At 43.1% G+C, this 26217-nt stretch overlaps 1 protein-coding gene across 3 annotated transcripts in view; it reads left to right on the top strand.

Annotated features, from left to right (window-relative positions):
• The window catches only part of LOC136835648 (formin-2-like), a 344992-nt gene that overhangs the window by 232387 nt on the left and 86388 nt on the right, over nucleotides 1–26217 (top strand). For all 3 annotated transcript variants that reach the window (XM_067099461.1, XM_067099464.1, XM_067099463.1), the window contains one exon: nucleotides 20644–20782. In XM_067099461.1, coding sequence (XP_066955562.1) covers nucleotides 20644–20782 — 139 coding nt within the window. The remainder of the gene's footprint in view (nucleotides 1–20643; nucleotides 20783–26217) is intronic.

Genomic DNA, 26217 nt, shown 5'->3' with positions numbered 1-26217 from the left:
TCTTCCCTAATCCCAGACCAGTATCCCAGCTTTTTTTTCTCTAGGATGGGAAGGAAAACTTTCCCAGCCCTTCCTCCTCCAGCTATGGCTAGGCAGGAAGGAAAGGGAAAAACATGGGTAGGGAAGGTTACTTTGCAACTTCCCTTATTTTAGCTGCCACATTTAGAGGGTTATGTATTGTGTCCTTAGCAATAAAAGGACAGGGAATGGAGTCCAAAATTCTTCAGGTCCTGGGTTAACACCATAGTCTTATTAAGACTTGTTCTTCCCTATCTGACAACAATACTGTCTTGCTTCCCCTTTAGATTCTCCAGGATCTCGGGCCATGCCAACAGAGTTTGAAGAGACAATGGAGAAAGATTGTAGAAGTTCTGAGGGACCAGTCTCCAAAGTTTTTTTATATGTGCCTATCTAGGGTAAGAGGGAGACTGGTACTAGAGTCAGGATTCTGAACCTACCTATTAGAGAGTGTGTGGTGTATACTTTCTTTAGATGGAAACATTTACTTGTGAGTACCTGTCTGTCAGAAAACTTAAGTTTTTCCTGTTCTTGTATGCTACCAAGCCATCAGTTCAAAACTGTGTCAAACCATAAACAGCTCTACAGATAGTCTCTAGTTCCTACATGAATGTCGGTGTAGATGTTTGCTAGGTGTATCCTGTGAATGTTACTTAGTCAGTGGGTGTCTCCTGGGCTCCTGATCCAGGAGAGAGTCCTTCATTCTCCTTTTTGCAGGTGTGACAAAAGGATTGAAGTTGTACCTCATGTTACATCAGCAGACTAATACCTGTGTTTGCTTATAAGCATGGCATACTCTGGGAGAATTAAACCTGACCCCTGTCCTGGCAGGAGCATTCAGATTGGCTTTTGTGGATTGGCCTTAAATTGTTCATGGGGGACCTTTTGACTGTAGGACTTACCTCATCTGCAGGTCACTGTTCTAGAAATGTGGAAAACACTGCTTCCCCACAGGTTTCCAAGAACATTTGCTAGGTTACTTGTTAGTGTTCTTGTTGCAGTGCAATGGTATGGGTACCTGTGGGAGATGACAGTCGCAGATTCACGAGTAGATGGTTTGCCACAGTATGTTGAACTGTCTGCCAGCTGGCAGACAACCCTAGTGGTTGGGGTCAGTTTGGTATTAAGTAGTTGTTATTCCTTTTAGATGGCTGGAGTTCCAGTTCAAGTGGAGGTTTCTCCCTCATGCTCAACCTCATAGTTTCCATGCTTAACAAAAAGTGACAGTTCTTTGGCTCCCCTCCCCCATCCTGTACCCAAGGATTAATAATGGAAATGATATTCAGTTATTTTGGGGATTTTCTGGATTGTGTGCAATCCACTATTTCTTTTCTTCCACTTTAGGTGATCAACAGTGTTGATCACTCTTATTTTCATATTGATCCTGGCTACTCCTCATGGCCAATAGTCAAGTGGCATCCAGTACTGCTGACTCATGTGAACAGAGGTCTCCTCTGGTTATCCATACATATAAAAAACTTGTATGGGACTTGCATTCCCCCATTGATAGGGTTGTTTCTCACCAACAAGATATAAACTGGCCTTTCGCATCCTAGTCCAAAGCACCTCCAGCCCTTGGGTGAAGCCTTATTTAAGAGTTCTCTCTCAGGATGGCCTGTTTGTCCAGCACAGTCTCAGTGTAGAGTAGCAAGGAGTTTTGTCTGGCATCCTGCCCATTCTCAGAGGAATGGCGTCTCTCTTTCTCTCCTCCTATCTTGAGTGTAGAGCAGGGTTTATGTATAGACTTGTCAGTTCCTGACGGGAGATTTGACAGTTTTTAACAGACCCCTCTCTCGGGGACTTTGGTTGTTAGTTTCAGAAGGCATGTTGTTTCTTATGCCCAATATGAGCCATAAGATTCTTTGTGAAGGACCTGGGCTCATAGTTTGAGAATCACTCCTTTTCTTAATCTTCACTTAGCACCGGAGGTGTCCATGAACACCCTTCTTTTCCTGACTTCATTGGTACCCGATAAGTTGTGACTCCTCTGAGGATACACAAAGTCAGGGCTTAAGACTGGCCTTAGCCCCTTAGGGTGAACTTTTTAGTGCCTTTGGGTAATGAAGGCAAATGTAAAGGTTGTATGCATCCCTTCCTTCATTCTACCAGGGGTGCATCACCCACAGGCACCCAGCTCCTGCTGGATAAGAAAAGTATCTTGCTTTAGCACTTTAGTTTAATGTAAGCCAGGAGAATACAGAGTGACTGGTCCCACCCATATTTCTGTTCTTGATCAACATTTAGCCTGAAATGTAAGCTAGGTTTTTCAAGATAAAAGTATCTGCACTTTGAACACCCAGTCTTAGCTTAGTGTCAAAAATGCATCTCCCTCCACTCTCCCTCTAAATAAGAGTGGGTGGGGCCAAGGTAGAGCTGCTTGCTGGACCAATTTTTGGTTTGACCAGAAGTAGCTGCCTTCCACCTTAAATTCCCTTTTGGGTTTTTATGTTTCTCCAGTGTTTCTTTCTTACTCAGGTACTGTCCCATAAACAGGGTACTTTGGCCCAGGACCCTACAGCTTTGGTCAACCTTTTCACCAGATTGGTAGGAGGTTACAGGATTCATGACATCCCCTGCTTGCATGTGAACCACGGAGCATGATGTCTCTGGCTAGCCAGCTTCACTCCCCAATGGTGCTTCTACACTGGTGGCTGATAGACCAATCAGTAGAGCTCTCAGCCAGGTATATCCCGTGCAAGAGGAATGTGGTGGCCGACAAACTGTCATCATGGTCAGGTCCTGAGGACAGAGTGGTCCTTACATCAGGAGATAGCGGACAGGCTCTTCCTTATTTGAGGAAGGCCAATGATAGATCTGTTGGCAACAAGGTACAACAGGAAGCTAGAGGTCTTCTGTTCAGTTGTTCCAGACCCCTACGCCATGGCAGAAGATGCCTTTCAACATCCTTGGGACAACCTTAAAGTTTATGCCTTCCCTCCCTGTTGCCTGATCCATCAGGTCATGAACAGGGTAATGATTTCCCTGAATCTCCGAATGGCCCATGTAGCTGTCTGGTGGCCTCACTCAGAATGGTTCCCCGATCTATTAGCCCTGCTGTCAACAGTTCCCAGAGAGATCCTTCCATGGCACAACCTCCCCTGCCAACCTCATGTCGAGAGATATCGCCAGTCAGTAAGGTCCCTGCCTCTTCACAGCTGGAGACTGTCCAGTATCTCCTGCGAGTGAGATTCTTTTCTTGCACAGCAGCGACTGAGATGTCTGACTAACTTAGAAGATCTTCCTCAGCCATGTACCAGGGAAAATGGGCCATCTACTTTGATTGGTGTTGTGGAAGGGGTCTCTCTCCTGTTGGAACTTCTGCTCAGCAAACAGCAGATTTCCTAGTTTTTCTCTGGAGGGAGATACATCTTTCTGTCTTCCATCAAAGGCTATAGGGCTGCTTTGCAGTTGGTTCTACACCTAAAAGATGTAGACCTGTCTCCTCATGGGAAATCTCAGTGCTACTCAAAAGTTTTGAGCAACCTTGTTCTCCTAGAGAACTTAAACCTCTTAGTTGGGACATGACTCTGGTGCTAAGTAGTCTCACTCGAGCCCCATATGAACCATTGCAACAATCATCTGTCAGAGACTTGACCCTTAAAATGGTCTTCTTACTGGCTTTAGCTTCATCAAAGAGAGTGGGCGAACTCTACGGTCTCTTCTAATGTTGAACACTCGAGGGGTAGGGGGTCCTTAGTCTTCTAATTTGTCCTGGAATTCGTAGCTAAGAATAAAAAACCTTCAGTTCATGATGATAGGTTTGAATCCTTTTCCATCCCTTCCTTGGGAAATTTCGTTGATAACGACCCAGACGAATTGCTCTTATGTCCTGTCAGGGCACTGCATGGTTATCTAAAAAGGACTCATCACCTCAGGCTGAGGTGTTGAAGACTTTTTGTGAGCACAGGCCGGTTCAAGCAAGAAGTGTCCAAGAATACCATCTCCTTCTGGCTCTGTGAGGTTATTAGACGTACTTATAGCTCTGCTACAACCTTGGATTCTAACAGTGCACGCAAGAGCACATGATGTTCAGAGTTTAGACCCTTCATTAGCTTTTAAAAAGAACCTTTTAAAAAGAACATATCTGTTCATAGGATTTTGAAGGCTGGTACTTGCCTTTGTCAAACCACCTTCACATCCTTCTGTCTACGGAACATTGCCCATAGGACCTTGGACACTTTTTCCTTGGGTCTGGTGGTGGCTGCTCAAGTTGTGTAGTTCATCCAGTGCCCCTAGTGGGACAGTTTGTATCATACCTAAGATGATGGTATTAAAGTGAGAGTGAATGAGATGACTGGTCTTTTTCCTTTCCCTTTTTCCCCTTATCTGCTGGCAGGCAGTAGGAAGATTGATCCATCATGAGCTAGGACTGGTTAGATACAGGTGAGCGAGTGATCATTCTGTTTGAGACAGTTTATTCACACATGAATATTTCCTCACAGAAGCTAGTCCATCCTCTCTCTAACAAGGGGAGAGAGGAATGATGGCAAACTAATTGGTGGGTAAAGTAGGTTTGTTGCCTTAACAGATATAGCTCTTTAACTTCCACTTACACAGTGTTCCTCCACATTGTGTAATAGCCCAGTAGTCTGGCCTTTTGATAAACTATTTATCTAAAGAGTCAGGGGCATGCATCTCCTTCTGCTTTGGCTTAACCAGGAAATGAGATCAGGTGTGCTGAACCTCCAGTCAGTTCAAGACTTTCTGTTCCTCTCACCAAAAGTGAGTCTATCCTTACATTAAGACTTGGGTTTGTTCCACATATGAACAAATGACAAATTTTTTATTAATTTGTATTTTTCATAGCTAACAAACCTACAGTCTTAGCGTATATTGTCCACCTCTTGCCACCCCTCAAATTGATTCCATGGGCTGGAAGAAACTGGATGCATCACAGCATTCTCGGGCGAAGGGAGGTCGGCTGATGCTTCCTCCCTATCCAGTTGGCCGAACTCCGTTGCCACCAGTACCTTGTTCTACAATTTTGAGTTTTTTACCGGTTCCCAGCTGGCATTAGAAGATTTGTCCTTACATTAAGACCGTAGATGTGTTAGCTATGAAAAATACATTTTAATTAAAAATTTGTCATTTTACAGGGACTACCTTCCACCTAAGAGGTAAGTTTCCTAAAAGGCAATGATTCTTATCCCTGTAGGAATTAATAACAAAATTTTTTAATCAATTCGTATTTTTTCTAGGCATACAAACCAGACCTTTTTATATGGTTAAACCCACCTCACCTGCCCCACTTGATCCCGGCAGCTGAAGGAAAAGTAACTACTGTCAGCAGCTGAGGGGTATTACTCCACGCAAAAACCCCTCAACCTCCACTAACCTAACTTGTTACCAAGCTCAACTGGTGCTCTTACGCCATTCTCTTCTTGATTCCTCTGTTGATTCCTGACAACTTCTACCCAAGAAGTCTCATTTTGGCTGTTCTTCTGGGTCTGACATTACTCTGGTATGTTTGTATTTTTTCTACTCCACTTCTGCTCTAGACACACATCTACCTCTATCAACACCCTTGTGTGTAGCCTCCACCTGCCATCAGCTGTGCCTCTTCATCTAGTTGCACTGCTGTTTCCAGTTGTTCACCCATACATGATATCTAACTTTCCATCAGCCCATCATTGACAGTCAGCTATGCATCTGTCTTTGGTTGTTCTCCAGTGAAGGCTGATGCTGTACAAAGGCTTCTCTATTAAGTTGCACTTCTGCCTTAGGCTTCATCCCTGACAAAGGCTCTTCAAGCTGCAAGTTTGCCTTTTGTAAGCATTTATCCCCTGTTTAGCAACATTATGACTTTTTTGTGTCACATGCCTGTCTCCAACTATGACCATGCCTCTCAGACTCCAGTTCCAGCCTTGTTTAAGGGCAGGACATGGATCGTCAGCACAAGGATCAAGAGTGTGATTGTTCTTTATTGTAATAACTACAAAAAAGAAATGTAAAGCTATGTAGTCAGAATGATGCATTGAAGTTAGCCAACATAAATTTCTTTTCCTTTTCTTAAATATTTTAAAAAAGCCATACAGAGATTTGTAGGTTTTCTTAAATATATATATATATATATATATATATATATATATATATATATATATATATATATATATATATATATATATATATATAAATATATATATATATATATATATATATATATATATATATATATATATATATATATATATATACATATATATATATATATATATGTGTATACTATACATATATATACAGTATATACTTATATATATACAGTATTATATATATACATATATTCATATATATATACATATATATTGTCATGATGTGTATCAGGTACCTGGTTATTACACAACTAATCTCAAAATTCAAAAATATACATCACTTCAGCCAGATACCTGAACTCTCATAACATTAATTTCTGGGCTTGACCTGTGTCACACGGTGAAATATCCTTTAGCACATATTTCTAGGTATAAAAATTGCTAAATATACCAGAGGAAAGCTAAACACAATGCCAGGGTTACGACCCCCGGATCGAACGCCATTATATGGTGTCATTATACACAAAGGGTGAGTGGTGTACTGCCACAGGTCTCTGCCCTATAGAGCTCTCCAATCTCAAAACCCCTAAAAGTGAGGAGCCGTTACATACCTCACTCTCTTTACCCAGCCAACCACCACCTCAGCCGCCATCTTGTAAAACATTCCAAATTAGCACGCTTTCAGACATCACCGTGTTTTTTCTTGGTGCTGTATTTTCGTGAATTTTGTGCTTTTCATCATGTCATCCCTTCAGGAATTCGCATCATCTAAGTTGAGTACCATCTCCTTTTGATTTTTTCTTACAGAGGCATCTTATTTGACCTTTCATATTTTGTTTTTCATAGTAAATACGCTACGCAGCCGGTCACGGCTGCGGCTGCCTCGGCCATGCTGGACCCTCAGTCTTCGCATGGTTTTAGCAGAAAGTTACTGTTAGTTTTTTCTTTACTCCTTTCAGTTGGAGTTTTATTTATATATGAATTACCTTTTCGCTGGTATGAGGTTTGGAGCCCATATCATATCTGATCTAGGCTAGTGCCGGAGGTTTTTTCCCCCTCCCCCTTTTCTGATCATAATTCTCCCTTTTCCCTGGTCCCCTTCCTCTGCCAGCGAGTTGGTACGTTCTCCATGATGGTACTGTTATGCTCACGATCTTTCTGATGTATACGATGATGGATGACATGTTTATTTTTGGATTAATTTTATGTGTGTTTCGGCGTTAGGGTCGGCCATCTTGGGTATCCCCCGCTTTCCACATATCGGTGGTTGTTTGGCCTTCTCTACAGCCGAGTCTTTTACATATTTATATATATAATTCTTTGTACATATATGTTTTTATATTTCACACATCTGGTTAACTTTTTATCTTAGTACTTGTGTCAGGTAGTTTTATTCGATTAGGTATTTCTAGCCTAGCCTACTCGGCTGTTCCGTAATCGGTTTCGGAGTGTTAGGCTGGACAGGTTAGGCTCCTTTACATGATGCTCATGCTTCCTAGCTCTCCTGGCCAGGCCGTTTTGAGGCTTTGAAGGGAGATGTTAGGTAGTGGAGGGAGTTCCTCGTTCTCTCTCGGCCCACCTGACCATGCTGTCACGTTTTTGGAAGGTGAGATTAGGCTAGTGAGGCAGTTGCCCCCTCCCCTGTTTTTTAGCCCACCTGACCAGGCCGTGAGGTTTTTGGAGGGTGGGTTAGAATAGTGAAGGGTCTCCTCTATTCATAGCCTTCCACCTGACCAGACTGTCGGTTTTGGAGGGTGTGGCCAGGCTTGACGTGGTCCCCCTGTTGCACCTATTCTGGCCTTCCTGTCCAAGCCCAAAAGCTTTGGGTTTGGAGGGTAGACTAGGATCAAGGATTGCACAGATCATTTCGTGTATGTAGCCTAGCCCTCTTTTACCTGATCAGTTAGCTTTTGGCGAGTAACCTAGACATCTCCCTATGTGAGGGACGCCATTTGCTTGCATTCAGCACCCTGTGGGGAGTTTTCTTTCGGCCTCCAGAGGGTGTTACCCACCCGTCTGGCCACCGCTTGCCGAGTTTCCGCCACTCTGCTAACTTTTCCCCTTATTGGCTGGTGTTTCGTTTGTTCGCTTTCCACAGTGTTAGCTGGAGCATCAACACAGTCTCAGGGATGCTATCATGACTTTCGCTATGTTCAGTCTCCGCCAGGTTAGTCAGTTCTCTCGTTGTTATCGTACACGTTACCACTCCGGTGGGTATGGTGTTCGGTTAGTTGGCGGTTCCCGCCCTGCACGTTGAGAGTTGAGCCATATGAGAAGACTCCTCTCCGCCTCTTCCGCCGTTACCATAATGTGTGACATAATGAGATTTCCGTGGCAAATCAGGACGGAGTACCAAACACCAGCGTATCCTAAGAGTACTCATGTTTACATATTTAGTAGTTGACCATTCCGTAGCATAACTTATATCTTTTCTGCTGCCAGATTTCTTTCCGACAGTGTTTTATCATGTGATAAACCATCATTTACCGCCGGACCTACTCCGGCGGGCCTTACTACGTTACTCATGTATCGTGTATTAATTCTATCCTGCTGGATTTAATTCCGGCGGGGTTTTGCCAGATGATAAGCATGTTCCATCACCCATAATTTAAGTTAAGGTATACTATTACCGCCGGACCTACTCCAGAGGGCCTTAACGCGACGTTACTCGTATCATCTTTCTGCTTACAGATGGTACGCTGTCAGGAGCCTGGGTGTACAGCGGTTCTGCAGCAATCCTGTGGCCATGAGGTATGCCGGTCACACTCCGGCTGCTCAGTTCGAGTGGGGGACTTGATCGTCTGGCACCCAGATGGCTGTTGAGATTTGCTACGCTCTGTACGAGCTAGTGGTGGATGAGTCGGTAAGCTTTAGAGACCGCTAACCCTTAGTCTCCTTTTGCCTTTACAGTCTTATATTGACATATATGGCAGTTGGAGAATATTTTCAGTAAATCTTCCTCTTTCTTTCAGTCTGACCGCATTATCCGCGACTCTTCGCTGTCGACCCTGAAGGTCTGGGTCGGCGGGTTTGGGAGGAATGTTGCGTCGGGGAAGCCGTACATCCTGTCAGAGGAGATATGTAATCTCCTCTACCCCGGAGCCCGGATCTCAGCTGCAGTGCCGGCGGAAGTAGCCGCCCCTATAATTGAACGGATCCGGGAGGAGACGCAACCCTCCCAAGAAGACAACCTGTGCGGAGAGGTGGCGGAGGAGGTGGCGGCCATCAATATCCACCTCGAACCAATGAGCGTCGATCCGGACCACCAGGTAGAAGGTAAGGTGGTAAGTGAGGCAGGGGGAGAGTGTTAGTAGTCCCCTTTTTGGTTCTCCTTCTTCTTCCTCCTCTTCTTCATTTCAAGGGTTTCACAAATCAGCTATCCTTGAGGACAGAACGAGGTCTGTTGTCCCCAAGGTGAAATCCTTGAAAAGAAGGACTTACCTAAGTCCTCTAGACCTCAAAGGTCTAATCCGTCAGCTCCTCAAGGTCGTCACTGGCTCTTAACCCAGTGGCGTCCTCTAGTAAGGCTACTCCCCTGCCCAAGGGGTCGAGATCCAGGACATCTAAGGCTGATCCTCCACAGCCTATCTTTGACCCTGAGGCCTTTGCAGAACTTCTGATGCAGAAGTTAGATAAGAAGGTTGAGGCCAGGATTCAAGACCTTTCCTCCCAGCTCACTTCGAGCTTACATACCTCTGGTGAGTCTGTCAAGTCATTGGCAGAGAGGATGCAGACCCAGGAAAGCTTGCTCTCCGGGTTTATGCGCTCCGGAGTAGCAGGACAATCCTACGTTGTTCCGGATGCCTCAAGACTGCCCCCCTTTGATAAGGGAAACCCGTGGCGGCTGGCTCTTCATGCTCCTCTCCACAATGATATCCTGACCATCGAGGGCTTGGGAACTCGTCGGTTGGAGGAACTGGAGTTCTTTCCACCCGACCTGGTGCCTCCCTACCCAGGTTATGCCAGGCTTACAGAAGAAGCCTGGATCAGATCAGACAAGGTCCCAAAGGAGACAGTTGTCTTCCCCAGGGACCAAGCCAATCCACCTTGATGCGCGCTCTCACTGAGTGGGAGTGTGAAAATACTAAGCTTACCCCCTTTAAGGGGACTTTCACGATGTTCTCGGTAGGTGACTCCGTCCCTACCCCCTGCACGACTAAGATCGCAGTACTGACTAGTCAGGCAGGAATCGAGGGTAAGCCGCTGCCTCAACTCCGGGAGACAGATCCCACCTCTCTCGTCTTCCCCGGAGATTCGGAATTTTGGGTGGGAGCTCTGGCCACGTTCACAGTGGGCAAACTCGACTCCGAGTGCGCCTCCACTCTCTTTAGTGAACAGCTTCCCAAGCTGCCGGAGGCCCTTCTGAAGGCGGAGTTCGAGGCCAGATGCAGGTTGAGTCGCTCCCTGCATTCCATTACTATTACGGAGGTGACAGCGGTAACTTACGCTGAAGAACCTCTATTCCAGGTCCTGACCAAATCCCTGTTAGCGGCATTCCAGGCGGACCTGTATGATTTTGTAGTGGCAAGACTAAACTGCAGGAAACACATCTTTGCGGACGCCACTATCAGACACGAGCCCAACAGACTCATGAAGAGTTCTATCTGGGGTCCGAATATATTCCCGGAGACTGAGGTCAACAGTGTTCTGGCGGAGGCAATCAGAGCCTTCGCTCCCGCTGGGCCCCCCTTTAAAAGGAAGGCCACTGAGTCCGCCGGACCTCAAGCCAGGGATAGGAAAAGGTTCAGGAGGTACAGGAAACCTCAGACCCAAACTATGCTTCAGGCTGTACCGGTCTCTCAGATCGGACAGCCCTCAACTTCCAAAGCCCAGCCTCAGCAACAGTTTGTTCTGATGCAGCCGGCTCAGCAGACCCTTGCTTTGCCAACCTTCGTGGCGTCCCCGGCTTTCAACGCTTCGTTTGAAAGCCAGGGGGCGTTTCGGGGCTTTAACAGACATGCAAGGGGAAGCAGAGCCAGAGCCACCTTCAGAGGTAGGGCTGCATCGCGTTCCCTTTCACGGGGAAGAGGAAACTGAGGAGGTAGAGGAAGTAAGCCCTCTCCCGCTCAATGAGTTTCCTCAGGTGGGCGGGAGGTTACATCTTTTCCGGGACCGTTGGACCTGCAGTCTGTGGGCCCACAGCATAGTTTCAAAGGGTCTGGGATGGAGCTGGAGCAGAGGTCCTCCTCCGCCAGTCAGATTCCATCAGTTTCCATCCAAAGCCCTCCTGGACTTTGTAAAGGACCTTCTTCAAAAGAGGGCAATAAAGAAAGTGAGACACCTGAAATTTCAAGGCAGACTGTTCAGTGTTCCAAAGAAAGACTCTATCCAGCAAAGAGTAATCCTAGACTTGTCTCTGTCTCAATTTATACATTCAATGCGATAAGTTTCAGATGCTTACAATCTGGCAGGTGCGGACCCTACTTCCCGTGGGGTCACCACCTCTATAGATCTTTCAGACCCCTATTATCATGTCCCGATTGCGAGAAATTTCTCTCCTTACCTAGGATTCAGACTAGGAAATCAAGCTTTACTCGTTCAGAGTCATGCCATTCGGGCTCAACATAGCGCCCAGAATTTTCACCAAACTGGCAGAAACAGTAGTCCAACTACTGGCCCAGGGGATCATGTTAGCCACATACCTGGACGATTGGATAATTTGGGCACCCAACGCCAAGGAATGTCGGAAAGCAACGACCATAGTGATCAACTTCCTGGAATACTTAGGTTTTCAAATAAACAGGAAGAAATCCCGCCTAGTTCCGGAGGCTCGATTTCAATGGTTAGGAATCCAATGGGATCTGGACACTCACAAACTGTCACTTCCGCCAGCCAAAAGGAGGGAAATAGCCAAAGCTACCAGGCAGTTCCTCAAAAACAAAAGAGCCTCTCGTCGTACCCAGGAAAGAGTCCTGGGTTCTCTTCAGTTCGCGTCAGTAACAGATTTGCTGCTGAAAGCCAAACTGAAGGATATATACAGAGTATGGCGGAGACGAGCCAACAGCAGATACAGAGACAAGATGTCCCTAATTCCGCCGGTGTTGAGGAAGAGTCTTCGACCATGGTCAACAGTCAAGAGTTTGTCAAGGTCAGTGCCTCTCCAATTTCCCCCTCCATCATTGGTGATCCACACGGATGCTTCCCTGAGCGGGTGGGGAGGATATTCCCAACACAAGAAAGTTCAAGAAATGTGGTCCACTATGTTCCGCCAGTTCCATATCAACATTCTAGAAGCAATGGCAGTATTTCTAACTCTGAAGAAACTGCGTCCAATCAGGCAGATTCATATCAGACTGGTACTGGACAGTGCAATAGTTGTACATTGCGTAAACAGAGGGGCTCCAAGTCGAGCCGGATCAATCAAGTAATGATCGCAATTTTCTCTCTGGCAAGGAAACATAATTGGCATCTGTCAGCTACCCATCTGGCAGGTGTCCGGAATGTCATTGCAGATTCACTGTCCAGGACGACTCCGCTGGAGTCGGAATGGTCACTGGACAAAGCATCATTCGAGTGGATTTGTCTTCAGGTTCCAGGTCTCCAGGTGGACCTGTTTGCCACAGAGAGCAACCACAAACTTCCGTGTTACGTTGCTCCCAATCTAGACCCTCTAGCTCACTCCACAGATGCGATGTCAATAGACTGGAACAGGTGGCAAAGGATCTATCTGTTTCCACCAATAAACCTATTGATGAAAGTTTTACACAAGCTCAGATCATTCAAAGGTCAAGTAGCACTTGTGGCACCCAACTGGCCGAAGAGCAATTGGTTTCCTCTTCCAGAGTTGAAACTCCGGTGCATACAAATCCCCAGGCCAAAGTTGACGCAAATAGTACAAACTCGGACTGTGTCGGCTTCCTCAAGAATTCTGAATGCCCTAGCTTTATGGACTTCATGAAATTTGCAGCTCAGAAAGATGCTAACATTGATCCTATTAACACGCTGTTCATAGAATCAGACAAAAGGGAATCTACCCTCAGACAATATGACTCAGCAGTTAAAAAGTTAGCATTATTCCTGAGAGAATCTGAAGCTCAAGAAATGACCACGAACCTTGCAATCTTGTTCTTCAGGTCATTATTTGAGAAAGGACTGGCCTCTAGTACTATTACTACAGCAAAGTTGGCTTTAAGAAAAATATTTTTACATGGCTTCAATATTAACCTTACAGACTCATATTTTTCGTCAATTCCTAAAGCATGCGCTCGTCTTAGACCAGCAACCCGTCCCCACACGGTTTCCTGGTTCTTAAATGATGTACTTAAATTAGCATCGGACACTGATAATGAACAGTGTTCATATTCGAGTCTGTTAAGGAAAACATTATTCTTAATTAGCCTAGCCTCAGGTGCAAGAATTTCTGAACTGTCTGCTCTCTCTAGAGAACCGAACCATGTTGATTTCCTCCCGTCAGGAGAAGTTCTGTTATCTCCGGATCTCAAGTTTTTAGCTAAGAATGAAGATCCACAAAATAGATGGTCCCCTTGGAAGGTTATCTCCTTCCACAGGATCTGTCCTTATGTCCAGTTACCACTTTAAAGGCTTATTTAAATAGAACTTCTAATATAATGTCTGGCCTCTTTTTGTTAGGAAAATGGAGGAACCATTTCTTTAAAGGCCATCAGGCAACAAATACTATATTTTATAAAGCAAGCAAACCCGGATTCAGTACCTAAGGTACATGATATCCGAGCAGTGGCCACCTCCACTAATTATTTTCATAATATGAATTTTGATGACCTTAAAAAATATACGGGTTGGAAATCACCAACAGTGTTCAAAATGCCACTACCTTAAATCTCTAGAGGCTCTAAAATTTTCACAGTGGCTGCAGGAAGTATTGTTCCTTCTGCCTTAGAATAGCTTATGTAACCTTAATTTATCCTTTCCTTTATTCCTCTCGCGCCTGCCTGCCTCATTTACTCGCCATGCCGTCTATCTTAGGTCAGGCCTGCTTCACAGCCTGACTCCTGACCATTTTGCATGATGTTATTGTTTCCCTTTTGTTAACCTTAAGTGTCTTGGTGTTACTAAATTTTGTCTGTGTGCCCTATATTGTTCATCATGTTTATTATTACTACTTTGGGTTATTAAAACACAGTAATTTTCTTATAGTTTTATTTAACTCCATATAAGTATTTCTTAGAGGGCTCCACCAAGCTTTTGTATGACTGTTTCTCTGTTATGATTTCACCGGGTGACACAGGTCGAACCCAGAAAAGGGATTTTGACAAAGGAAAAATCTGTTTCTGGGGGAAGACCTGTGTCACCCGGTGACCCATCCCTGTTCTTCTTTCCCCCCCTGAGTGGCATACCAAGCTTGGGGGGGGGTGCTAACTTGGGATGTTTCAAGATGGCAGCTGTGGTGTTGACTGGCTGGGAGAAGAAGGTGAGGTATGTGACGGCTCCTCACTTTTAGGGGTTTTGAGATTGGAGATCTCTAGAGGGCAGAGGCCTGTGGCAGTGGCAACACTCACCCTTTGTGTATACCGACACCATTAAATGGCGCTCGAACTGGGGGTCGTAACCCTAGCATTGTGTTTAGCTTTTTCTCTGGTATTTTTAGCAATACTTATACCTAGAAATATGTGCTAAATGGATATTTCACCAGGTGACACAGGTCTTCCCCCAGAAATAGATTTTTCCTTTGTCAAAATCCCTTATATACAGTACATATATAGTATGGTTTTGATCTGACCCATATGTTAACTTGAATGAATTATGGCCACTGAATGATCTTAACTGAAGATTCATGGAAACTTAGCACGGAGGGGGGAGTAGTAGCATCTAACTTCTAGTTCTGGGTTCAGGCAAAAGCATATTAGAAAATGTCGGCTTAAGGCCTTCTTCAAATGAGGGAGTGATCAGGCAAACATTTTGGATTCACATAATTAATTATATTTACTTTAAACACAATCAGAAGAATGGGAAATGATAATGGACAGGTGAACAGAGTCCTGTCGAACAATCAACTATACAGTAGATGAAAGATCTATGATGATACAAAAGGGGGGCCTGCTTCAAAGGGCACCACAATGGAAGATACAGTGGTTAGGCCACTGTGCACACACAAGATGATGAGATAGTTCCACAACAAGCACTCCTATCTGCAATCGAGAATGCAATGGTTACTAAAAGTCAGCAGCGTAATTAAAGGGAAATGAGGGGGTTGCACTTATGGTGCCAAGCAACTTGATCCTGCAACACTGGTTAATGCACTTACGTTACTATGTTACGCACTTCACTAAGAACACAGGTCTCACCTAGGTAAATCGCACTGAGAAAAGAAAATAGAATAGTGAGAGAAAATAATAGGGTACGTGACTAACTTCGAGAACCTTAATTCGGGTACATTACCTTCTTCAGGAGGTGGGGGTTTCCTGGTCTAAAGGCACCAGCGATGGAGGCCGATAATGAAAGGGGTCACCACAAATGTAACTCAGGCTTCTAGACTAGCCATGTGGGGAAAGCAAGAGGCAGCTCAAAGGGAGCAAGAGGACTGCAAGTGTCCTGGATAGGTCATCCAACATCTCTGAGAGCAATCTACCCTTGCAGTGCCCTTTTGTAATGTCGGAGGATTAAGATTCCACTCCACCCAATTGGCGTTGTCTTCACTGGCACTCCATTTTCTATAGAGGGCTCGCACGTTGTGTTTGACAGGCAGACTGCCTTGCGAGGTCACTCATGCCCAGTTGCTACAGGCCAGCTCTCTTTCTCTTGTGAGTCACTCCCCCGCTGGCAAAGATTAATCTCCATAGGACCTCACTTGGAATTAAGGCCTCGGGCAGATCACTCAGTCAAAGGAAGGTTAAAGCTTACCCAAGGGATGGGTGAGAGAGAAATCAAAAGGGGGCCATATTACTTACCTACAACTTCTTTATTTATTATGAATTCACAAAAATTTTAAAGATTTATTCTTTTGCTTTATATTGCTATAATTGTGAAAGGAGAGTTGGCGAGGAAGAGGTCTCCCTCATTGTACCTCCCCAACCAAGTTGACATTCACACCTTAGATCAGGTGGGAATGGCTACAAATCATTAGTTCAACTGAACAAGCTAAAGATATCTCTCCAGATTCCCTTGGGTTACGCTATCGTTAAAATTTAACAATTCTGCATAGAAAATCAATTACAAAGCAAATACAGTAGTATCATTTACGATATTTACGTTAATTGAGAATAAATTGTGCTGGTACGAGTTAGTTTATTAAGGCATTTGACAGTTGCGTTACAGCAGCATTAATCTAAGTTTGAACATAAAGTTATTAACAAATAATCTTGACAACATAAGATCAAGATTAGTAGGTTATTACCAATACCTTAAACTATTTCATGCACTTAATGATAAGTAACCTTCGTTGTATTGCCTTGGAGAAGTATTTGTGGGCTTGTGGTAGGTGATGCCACAATACTTTTACACGGCGGAACGGTCCCAAGTTGGGGCACTAAAATCTACATGTGCTGAAAGGCACTGTCATAAGCACATGATAATTAAATCTACACCAAATGACTCCCGGGCTCATAATTACAAGGAAAGAGGATAGGTACAAAGAAGGGAGTATCTCACTCCCTGGAGGGTACCAGGGTTGGCACACAGAAACACAATACTTACTCCAGAAAGGAGTGCCAAGTTATGGGGGAGGGATAACAGCAGTCTACTGAAGGTTATTACAAGTAATGCCTAGACAGGACATTGCTATCTTGTTATCTGTCCCCTTTATGTGTTCGATCCTCCAAGTATAATTTTGGAGGTCAATACACCAGCGCATTAGGGACTTATTTTGATTTCTGAAGGTAGTAAGATACTTAAGGGGATTACAGTTGGTTAAAATAGTTAGAGGGAATTTATGGTCCACGTGATAAGACTCAAATTACCTTATAGCCAGGATCATACCCAAGACTTCTTACTATATGGTGCTGTATTTCGACTGGGTGGAATTTAGCTTTTGGAATAGTAGGTTACCTGATGCCTAACTCTCCCCTTCTCTTGGAACATGACTGCACCAATACCAACATCACTGGCATCAACCGCCAGACAGAAAGGCCAGTCGCAATCAGGGGCATGGAGGACAGGCTTGCTGATGAGGATAACTCTTAAATGGTCATGTGCCTTCTTGCACTCGGGCATGCACCAGAACAGTTCTTTCCCTCGGAAGAGGTTGGTTATAGGGGCAGCGAAGTTTGTGATGAATCGATGGAGGTACTTAACCATGAATGGAAGTAGATATCCTACCTGAAGAACATCTACCACCCAATCTTCTGCTCCTATATGCTGCCAAGTCACCCAACGGCTTGCCAGGCAACGCCCCCCACCAAAGGCAGTGGGTGGGGAGGGGCTCCCTCTCTGGCGTTTCCCTCCTCTAGCTCTGCCTCTGTTTCCCCTTGTGCCTCTAGGAGTCCGTGGCTGAAAGGGGCATTGCTGAGAGGAAGTCTTCATGGCTTTAGGAAATGTTTCAGTCCTTACGAGGACCCGTTGTAGTCTGTGACTTTCTTTGGGAAGCTTGTTGTCTCGCTCTAGCTACGTTGGAACAAACAGGCCCTGGCAATTTAGAGATTGCTTGCAGAACCAGATGATTGTTGTTGTCAGCTCTTCTCTGATCAGCCCAGCTTGAACTTGATCTTTTGAGAAAATAGAAGATGATTCCAATAATGTCCTGTTCCTTAATGCTAAAATGAACTCAGGGCTGATGTATTTAGACACCCTAGAGGGAGCAGATTCCCTTCTCTTCAACAACCAGTTGGCCCACATATTCGCTGTTAAGTGGGTCAGAAAAGAAATTGTTTTGCCCCCAGATTGTAAGAGACGAAAGAAGGATGAACACTCATTAGAATCCTTCGTGAAGGCTGTCACAGAAATCTTGCCCACTTCAGTAGACCACAAGTCTTGCCATTACATTGCTTGTAAGGCTATGGAAGCCAAAGCCTCCATAGACGCTGCCTCTTGGAAGGTAAAAGAAGTGCTGTCCCCCTTAAATTGATCCAAGGAAAGGCTCGGTCCCAACTGAACAAAGTCCAATTCCACCCATCTTGGTTGCAGGGCAACCCTTGGGGTAGCATAAAAACACCTGTGCCTATGAAGAGGAGTGGGGAGCAACTTGAGAGATCGGCCAGAATGTAGCGAATTGTCTTTTCCACAGACAAGAGCATCTACCTGTTCTAAGGCAAAATCAGCAAGATCAGCCAAGGGTAATCCTACCAACGTCTTTGCTTCTTTATTGGGGCCTAGGAACTTTTCAAGACCTGAAGACTGGTCTGAAGGAGCGGTCTCAGCTTCTTCCAAATCGTAGTACTTTCTCATCATTTGAACTACTTCACTGTACGTCTTGGCCAGCTCATTAGCGTCAAGATCAAGCAGTAGAGGATCCTCTAATTCTGAACTCCTGTCAGCTCCATCCAGTGAATCCCCAACTTCTACTCCATCTTTATGTACAACTGGAGCGTATGCACGTTCAGGGCCTAAAACCCTAGGGGGCTGTGCATAATGTTGAGAATCTGAATTATCAGTCTCATTCTTAGGGTGGAAAGAAGAGCTTTCTTTATACCCTTTGAATCTCCAAGAAGTAGAGGGAATTGGAGATGGAGGCCTAGATGTAAAAGAATCCAGAGGAGACACAGGTTGGTGATCTTGGTGTGGACTGTCTGGAGAGTAATGTCATAGAGAACGCTCCCTACTAAAAGAGTGATGTGAAGAACAGCCTCTGCTGTACGAGCGCTGCTGAGGCTGATGTCGCAGCTGAGCAGGGCATTTGTAATGAGGGGACCTGTCGCAGCCACAGGATCGCTAGGTAATGGAAACAAGGGTTATTGACCATACCAGGGCACTTCCTTTGCTTCATAGCACAAGGCTTCGATAAATCATGGGTTTGCATGATGGTGAAGCACACATACACAAAAAGGCACAATATGCATGACTCAAAACAGAAAAAAAAAAATTGTAAATGAAATGGCAGGAAGAGAAAAAAAAACCAGCTTTTGATGGGAGATGAGCAGCATGCATCTGCTTTAAAAGGCAGTTAAGAGAGCACTGGAGTGTCACGGGATTCTTTGGGGCGAGTGAGATGAGACTTCTCCCACTTGCTGGCCCCATTGGATGATGTTATGTATTACTCCGCAATACCCTGATCGTATTACGTCAAGTTTTTTCTGCGAACAATAGGATTTGATTAGTTCTCTTCCCAATGGGATCTTTTTCTTTGTCTCCTATAGTTTCACAAGTCTTTGTAACATATATGAAAATTGTTTATCCTAACATCCATTTCCTTAACATTTTTAGTCCAAAAAATGGTATTAGTGAAATGAATGCATTCAACCCAAGTATCTTGTATCAAAAACAGGCACTGGGGCTCTCCTCTTCCCTTACCTTCATTGCCATGACATGACTCATTTTCCAGATGTGAGAGGAACTGTGCATGACAAGCTCCTTCACATATGCAAAGAAGGTGAGGGTGATGTGATTATTCCTTTTTCCTCAGTATTCTTTCTTTTCCTTATTGCCTTACTCTATTAGTTCTACCTAAAATTTTCTGTTTGTCATCTCTGCAGTTCTTTAACAGTCTGTTTCTTCCTGTGTAACATAGGACCTCACTTTTAGTAAAACTATATTCCAGCACTGAGTTGAAAAACTCACTTTATCAACTGTCTTAGTCAAATATTTTTCAAGTAAAGCATGTTAGTCTGCTTTCTCTCCTCCTGTTGAACAAAGTCATCTCCCACAAATAATGCAATACATTATTTTCCCAACCCAGTGGTGTCTGCCTTCAGAATAAGTAGGCACTTTTTCCCTACTTCTTGCCCCTACATCTCATCCCATTTCTGCTCATTGCTTTAGCATATTATAATTTTCTGTGTTGGGTCGTCTGGATTTAATCAGTTGTCATTTCTATCTTTTTAATCTTCAAGTCAGCATAGCTTGGATCTGTTTACATGGAATAAGGATAATTGTGGTTAATGAGTTTGTATAAAATTTTGTTTTTAAAACATTTTCACAGTCAGTCATTCACTTTTCAGTCACTTTATCAGCTTCTGGGCCAGGCTTACTTATTTGGTATGAATTAATGTCACCATAACTGCAGATGAACTTTCATCCATGGGTTTGTGGATAGCATGACTTACTGAGGGAGTGCAGTACTTTCTTATCTGATGATGTAATCTTATTCAAGAGAACCTGCTACCCATTGCAGTTGCCTTCCCACCTAAATTTATATCTGTCTGTCTCAATAAAGCAATGGCTTGTTTGTTCCACACTTCAAAATTTGTTCAGACATATTTCCTTAATATATAAACTATTTCCTTATGCCAAGGTTCCCCTTCCTCCCATCTGGTTGGATACAGATGCCCTAGTTATGAATTAAAGCTACATATGGTCCTTATCTCTTATAAAAGGATCTCTCACCATCAAGATAATATGGTTGCTTTCAACTTTTTTTTCAACAAGGATTTGATTGCACAAACTGAATCAAAGCATGGAGCAATGTTAAGAAGATGGTTTGTGAGTACAAAATTTTTTTGCTTTCTTCATTGTTCATTTTTCCTTGTACATTCTTTGTTACAGTTGCCTTAATATATATTTATTATTGATCTGACCTCTCATATTACAGACAGCTATCTGATACTCCTTTGTGGGATGAATTAGAAGAAGAAGAATTTAATGAAACAGAATTTGTTAATTTATTTTCAAGACAAGTTACACAACCAAAGAAGAAGGAAAAGAAAGAAACAAAACCAGCCAAAGTTCAGGTTAGTATCCTTTTTAAATGTCATCTGCTCTTGCCCCTAGGTTTTGTTGTTAAATAGCATTTTTTTATACCTGCAGTAGCTGAGTTAGATGACTGAAAAGGAATTGTCCTACTCACTTGGTACATTGCTAGGCCCCAGGTTTGAACATTGAACTGTCCCCATTTTCAAACTCAAGAGGAGAGTATCTGAACAACTTGAGAGTCTTCTCCACTTTTAAAGTTAAGATGTGATACACACTAGGAAAAACTGACATGTAAATTTTCAGAGCAGTACTTCTATTATGTACTAGTCTTGTGGAACAATAAAAATGGGATGTGAGTAGTCCAGTGCATGTGCAGCAGGATACTCCATAGATGAGTATGAATGGCTGCGGTTCGTATACACAGGAAAATACTATAGTTGACACATTTTAAGAATATCAGTCAGCCACACCCACATCCTGCCTACCCCACCCCATTAACCTAGCCTAATCCTGTCCCCTCTTTCACGATATTACTGATATGGTTGGCAACGCTGTCCTTATCATGAGCCAAAGTCAGATGATCTCATCATGATCGTGCAAGATTCAAAGACCCTCATGCATTGAGAGGGGAAGGATGGCGTCCAGTACCACCCCTACCCCTACCCTTGGTTTGAACTATCAAAATAGGCAGTTCTAAGCATTTTTAGATGGGGTTTTAAGTATTCGCTGATTTTAGCCATTCGCAGGGGTTTGTGGTACACATCCCCCTCAAATACCAGAGGTTGACTGTAGCACTATGGGGGTTGCTTCCCTCTGGGGTCTACTACTCCTCCCTGGGATCCCTCTGGGGTCTACTACTCCCCCCTGGGATGAACGAGTTGCAGCGGTCATTGATGCACACAAAAAGAGAGAGAGAGAGAATTATTAATTGTGTTGTCGTGAAGAGGAAACTTTCAAAAGTATGTTGATTGAAGAGTTGTACAAAAATAAGTACTAATTTACAGGTTCTAGAGCCTCCTTTAGTTATTGAATGAATGACCTTTCAATGTTATCAGTGTCATAGCCAAGCAGCAACTGATATCATCTGAGAGTGCGGTACAGTAATGTCATGCATTATCTACGGTGCCAGGGGAAGTGGGCCGTGGCTGAATGATATCCTTAAAATACGTCGCTTTAATTACTTTAAAAATCTGGCATGTTTATAAAGAACAAAAACATAACAGTTATAATAAGATAAATATTAAAACATCAACTTTAGTTAACCAAAAAATATCACCACTCACTCATAAGACAATCAATAATTATATGATCCGGTGGAATGTAAAGGGTCTTTAGACCAGATTACACCTTGGAGAAATACTGTTTCCTCAAAGACTTTGAACCATTGACATGATGTTTACAGTCTGTAAACAGACCATTACTATCTATAGGTTACTACAGTATTTATCAGCAATATCACAAGAAATTAGGCAACTTGGGTGCTGTAATAGATAGTATACACAATAAGATCATTTATGATAAAATAATTTTGAATGATATTAATTACAATATTCAACAATAGGGGTATAAATAGAAAACAATGACTATACCCTCTGCAGTTTATAAAATGTACCAAATAGAAGTTATAATGTAAATCTACCATATAAAAGTTATAATGTAAGTAACATTCAAGTACAGTATAAGTAATCTGTAAGGGCCCCTTTTAATGGTTGGGGATTTTAATGCCCATAATCCTATTTGTGATAATTGTTGTACTTCATGAGATCATGGAGGAAGTGTAGTAGAATAGAACATGAATCCAAATAATCTATGTTGTCTCAGGAACAACAAAACAAATACGGTATATATTGGTGGAAAGAACATGGGACTTTTTCATTGGTGAATTTCACACTTAGCTCATTAAACATAGTTTATAGATTTGAATGGGACATACAACAACCGTATATTGGTTATAATTTTCAAATTTTATTTTCACATAATGAAATAATCTCACCAGACATATTCCTCATTACAATACTCATAAAGCTGGCTGGAAAATATAAATAAAAGGGACATTTGTCCAATCACCAGGACATGATATAGTAAAAAAAATGGAAATGATTCTTGAACCCCATGACATTTTACATTTGAAAATGGAAGGAAGATTCTAGATCCCAAGAAATAAGCAACATACTATGAGAAAATTTTGAACACATAAGTAGCAACAAGAATTTAAATGAAAATTTTTGTAAAATTAAAAACAACTGAATCAAACCCATTTAATTTTGAAGTGATGGACAATATATGTTACAATAGAAAATTCAGTATGGAAGAATTGGGTTATGCCCTTTCAAGTTACAGCTATTCTGCTCCTGGTAGAAATGACATTGTTTTTAAATGATCAAAGATCTAGCACCATTAGCAAGTCAGGTATCGTATAATTTTATAATCATTTGTTTCCTCAAGAATGGTTAGTTGCTGTAATTATTCTTGCATGACCAGGAAAAGACTCAAGTACTGTAATGTAAAAAACTGCAGACCAGTTTCACTAATAAGTTGATTTGCAGATAGAGAAAATGGTAAATTCGTGACTCATATGGTGCATACAAAAATATGAAAATGACGCCTGCCCAGTTTGGATCACAAAACAATAACTCTTCTATAGATTCACTATCCCACTTGAAGACCACATCCATGAGGGATCTGAATGCTAATAGATAATATTCATCATGTCTGGTGGACAAAAAGCTTGTGGTACCACATAGGGATAATCAATATTAAAAACACTAGGGATAATCAATATTAAAAACACTATACAAAAATAGCATGAATGGTCACTTGCCAATTTTCACTGAAAACTTTCTGATAGACTTTCAAGTATGGATTGCTAATATTTATACAGAGGTTTTCCCACATGAAAATGGTTTACTAGGATGTGTTCTAAGTACCACCAATAATAATTATTTGTGGTTTAGAAATTTGTTCCATGAATAATGGCACAATGCTATACAGGTAGTCCCCGGTTTACGACAGGGGTTCCGTTCTTACGCCGCGGGTTCCGTTCTTACGCCGCGTCGTAAGCCGAAAATTGTCGTAAACTGAAAAATCCTAGGAAAACCTTAGTTTTAATACTCTGGCTGTACTGGAAACGATGTAAACTGCATTTTTATTGAGTTTTTCATCAAAAAAACCTCCAAATTTTTATTATTCTGCCGTCTTGAAGCCATATTTCTTCCATCGGATTGGCATACGACACGTAATAACCCCGGAACATGCGTCATAAAGCGGGAAATAATTTCTGATGAATGTATTTGAAAAGCGTCGTAACCTCTGAACGTCATAAGCTGGACCCATCATAAACCAGGGACTGCCTGTATTACAAAACCCTGAAAAAACCCAGATAATGTTGTAAGTAGCATGCTCTTTACGCCAGGAATGACATTAGTAGTCAACTACCACTTGGAATAAAAAAAATTGTCTTGGATGATTTTGTTATATACGACTCTGCATCAAACATAGACATGCCAAACATTTCATCAATAATGATATGGTAAAAATAAACACATGGGTCTTAGTAGGTTCCTGAGTCTCTATAGGAAAGACCACATCAGTTATGTGTTATCCCCCTGTCATGGGACCACCTTGACGTGATGAGGGTTTCTTGAACCCCTGGAATTTGTTCCTGGGTTTGAGTCCAAGAGTCACATACTGTATATCATTATGCATTACTCTGGGTTAATTTTTGTGGAATTTTCCACTTCTGGTAAAATTTATTGGCCCTGATATAGGAAAAAGTATCATAGCTGGGATTGGGTTTATAGTGGAAGCTAAATAGTGGGAACTGTGGTAGGATCATCAACTACCCAATAATATTTGGTCCTAAGAGATATCAGATTGATAGCTCAAGGGCAGAACTATTCTGCAGGGCAGGGCCGGGCCATGGATTCCAGGGGTGGTCTGGTTGTGGGGATAGGACTCTCAGCATTTTGTCCGGTTTGCCCATAATATGATTAGTGTGGTGGTGATTGTATTCTTGCAATACTCTTAATCCCAACAAGCTGGTTTGGCTTACACTTGGGCCACTCTAATTGTGATGTGCCATCCCCTGTAGGGTAGGGTAGGGGGCGGACATTTGGGAGTCGGCTCTTACTTGTGCCATTGTTGGAAGAATAAATTCCATGAAAGGCTGATGATATCTTTTTAAGGTTTTCAGGTTTACTTAATATCTTTTTGATATTCAGTCTTTGAGTGGTAGCATTCAAGAATCAAGTACCCCTTTTAACCTGTCCGTTGGCTCACGACATTGGGCCCTCTCTCGAACTGATTGGTTCAACAAGTAATGATGTGGCAGTCTAGCGCTGCTAGACTACCTTCACCTCATTCTACTTGAAGGATGTCGCCCACAAGTCCTTCAACACCTTTTCATTAGGGCTTGTGGTGGTGGCTCAGCAAATAATGTAACTACCAGGAACTGCCCAGGTGTTCCATGGCTCATTCAAATACTTTGGCTAGGAGGCTCCTGAGGAAAGAGGGGGATTGTACTGACCCATCCTCCTCCCACGTCCCAGCCCACGCGCATTCGCATGGGTGTACAAGCTGGACCTGATGAGTACAGATAAGTGGCACTATTAACCCCTGTTCTAATAACCCAGAATGTGGACCTTCATCTCCCCTTCTGTAACAAGGGGGGAGCAGGCAGAGTAGAGCCTTGTATCAAACTCATTGATTACATTATGTGTACCAAGGCTGCTGACCAACAGCTCCCCTCCTCCACACAGGGCAACTGGGTTCTTGAGGATTAATCTGGCATAATTCTGGTCCGTGAAATGTGGAGTGGGTATAGAGGGAATTACCATCACACTCTCTGAGTCAGTGCCAGGTGAGTAACACTGCTCAGACCTGAGGGAGGTGTCAGCATAGCAGCACTAACCTGCCCTCTGGGGTGGTGTCAGCAAAGTAGCTGATACTCAGCTCTACCCACAAAGGAAATCATCCCAAACTGCAGGTTCTATTTCCTTCCTTAATACTGAGTCTCTGTGTGTGAAAGGCATAGCTTTTGTATCCCCATATGAACAAATGCAATATTTTAAAAGTAATTTGTATTTTTCCTAGGTATATGAACTGCAGCCTTTCATATTAAGGTTAATTCACCTTGTCCAACTCACTTCGTCATTTCCCTTCAGTTTTTCATTCTGGATACAGTCTGGAAGAAGAGTGGGTAGTGTCAGTTGGGTAAAAATGGGCATCCCCTCTCCCCCATTCCACCTAGGTACCAACCTTGTATAGTCATTACACAGCCATTCCAGCATATGCGCAGTAAGGATACTCCATATATGAAAGGCTGTGATATGTATACCTAGAAAAAACACAAATCACTTTAAAAATTTGGTATTTTGTGTAATGCTTAGTCTTGCTGCCTTCCACACAGTCCATTTCTCCTAGCCTCTCATTGTGTCAATGTTTAATGTTTTACACATTCAGGAAAACTAAAAAT

The sequence above is a fragment of the Macrobrachium rosenbergii genome, chromosome 55 (assembly GCF_040412425.1).
Source record: "Macrobrachium rosenbergii isolate ZJJX-2024 chromosome 55, ASM4041242v1, whole genome shotgun sequence".
NCBI lineage: Eukaryota > Metazoa > Arthropoda > Malacostraca > Decapoda > Palaemonidae > Macrobrachium > Macrobrachium rosenbergii.
The sequence above is the reverse complement of the archived record's forward strand: the minus strand, read 5'-3'. Positions and strand labels throughout refer to the sequence as shown.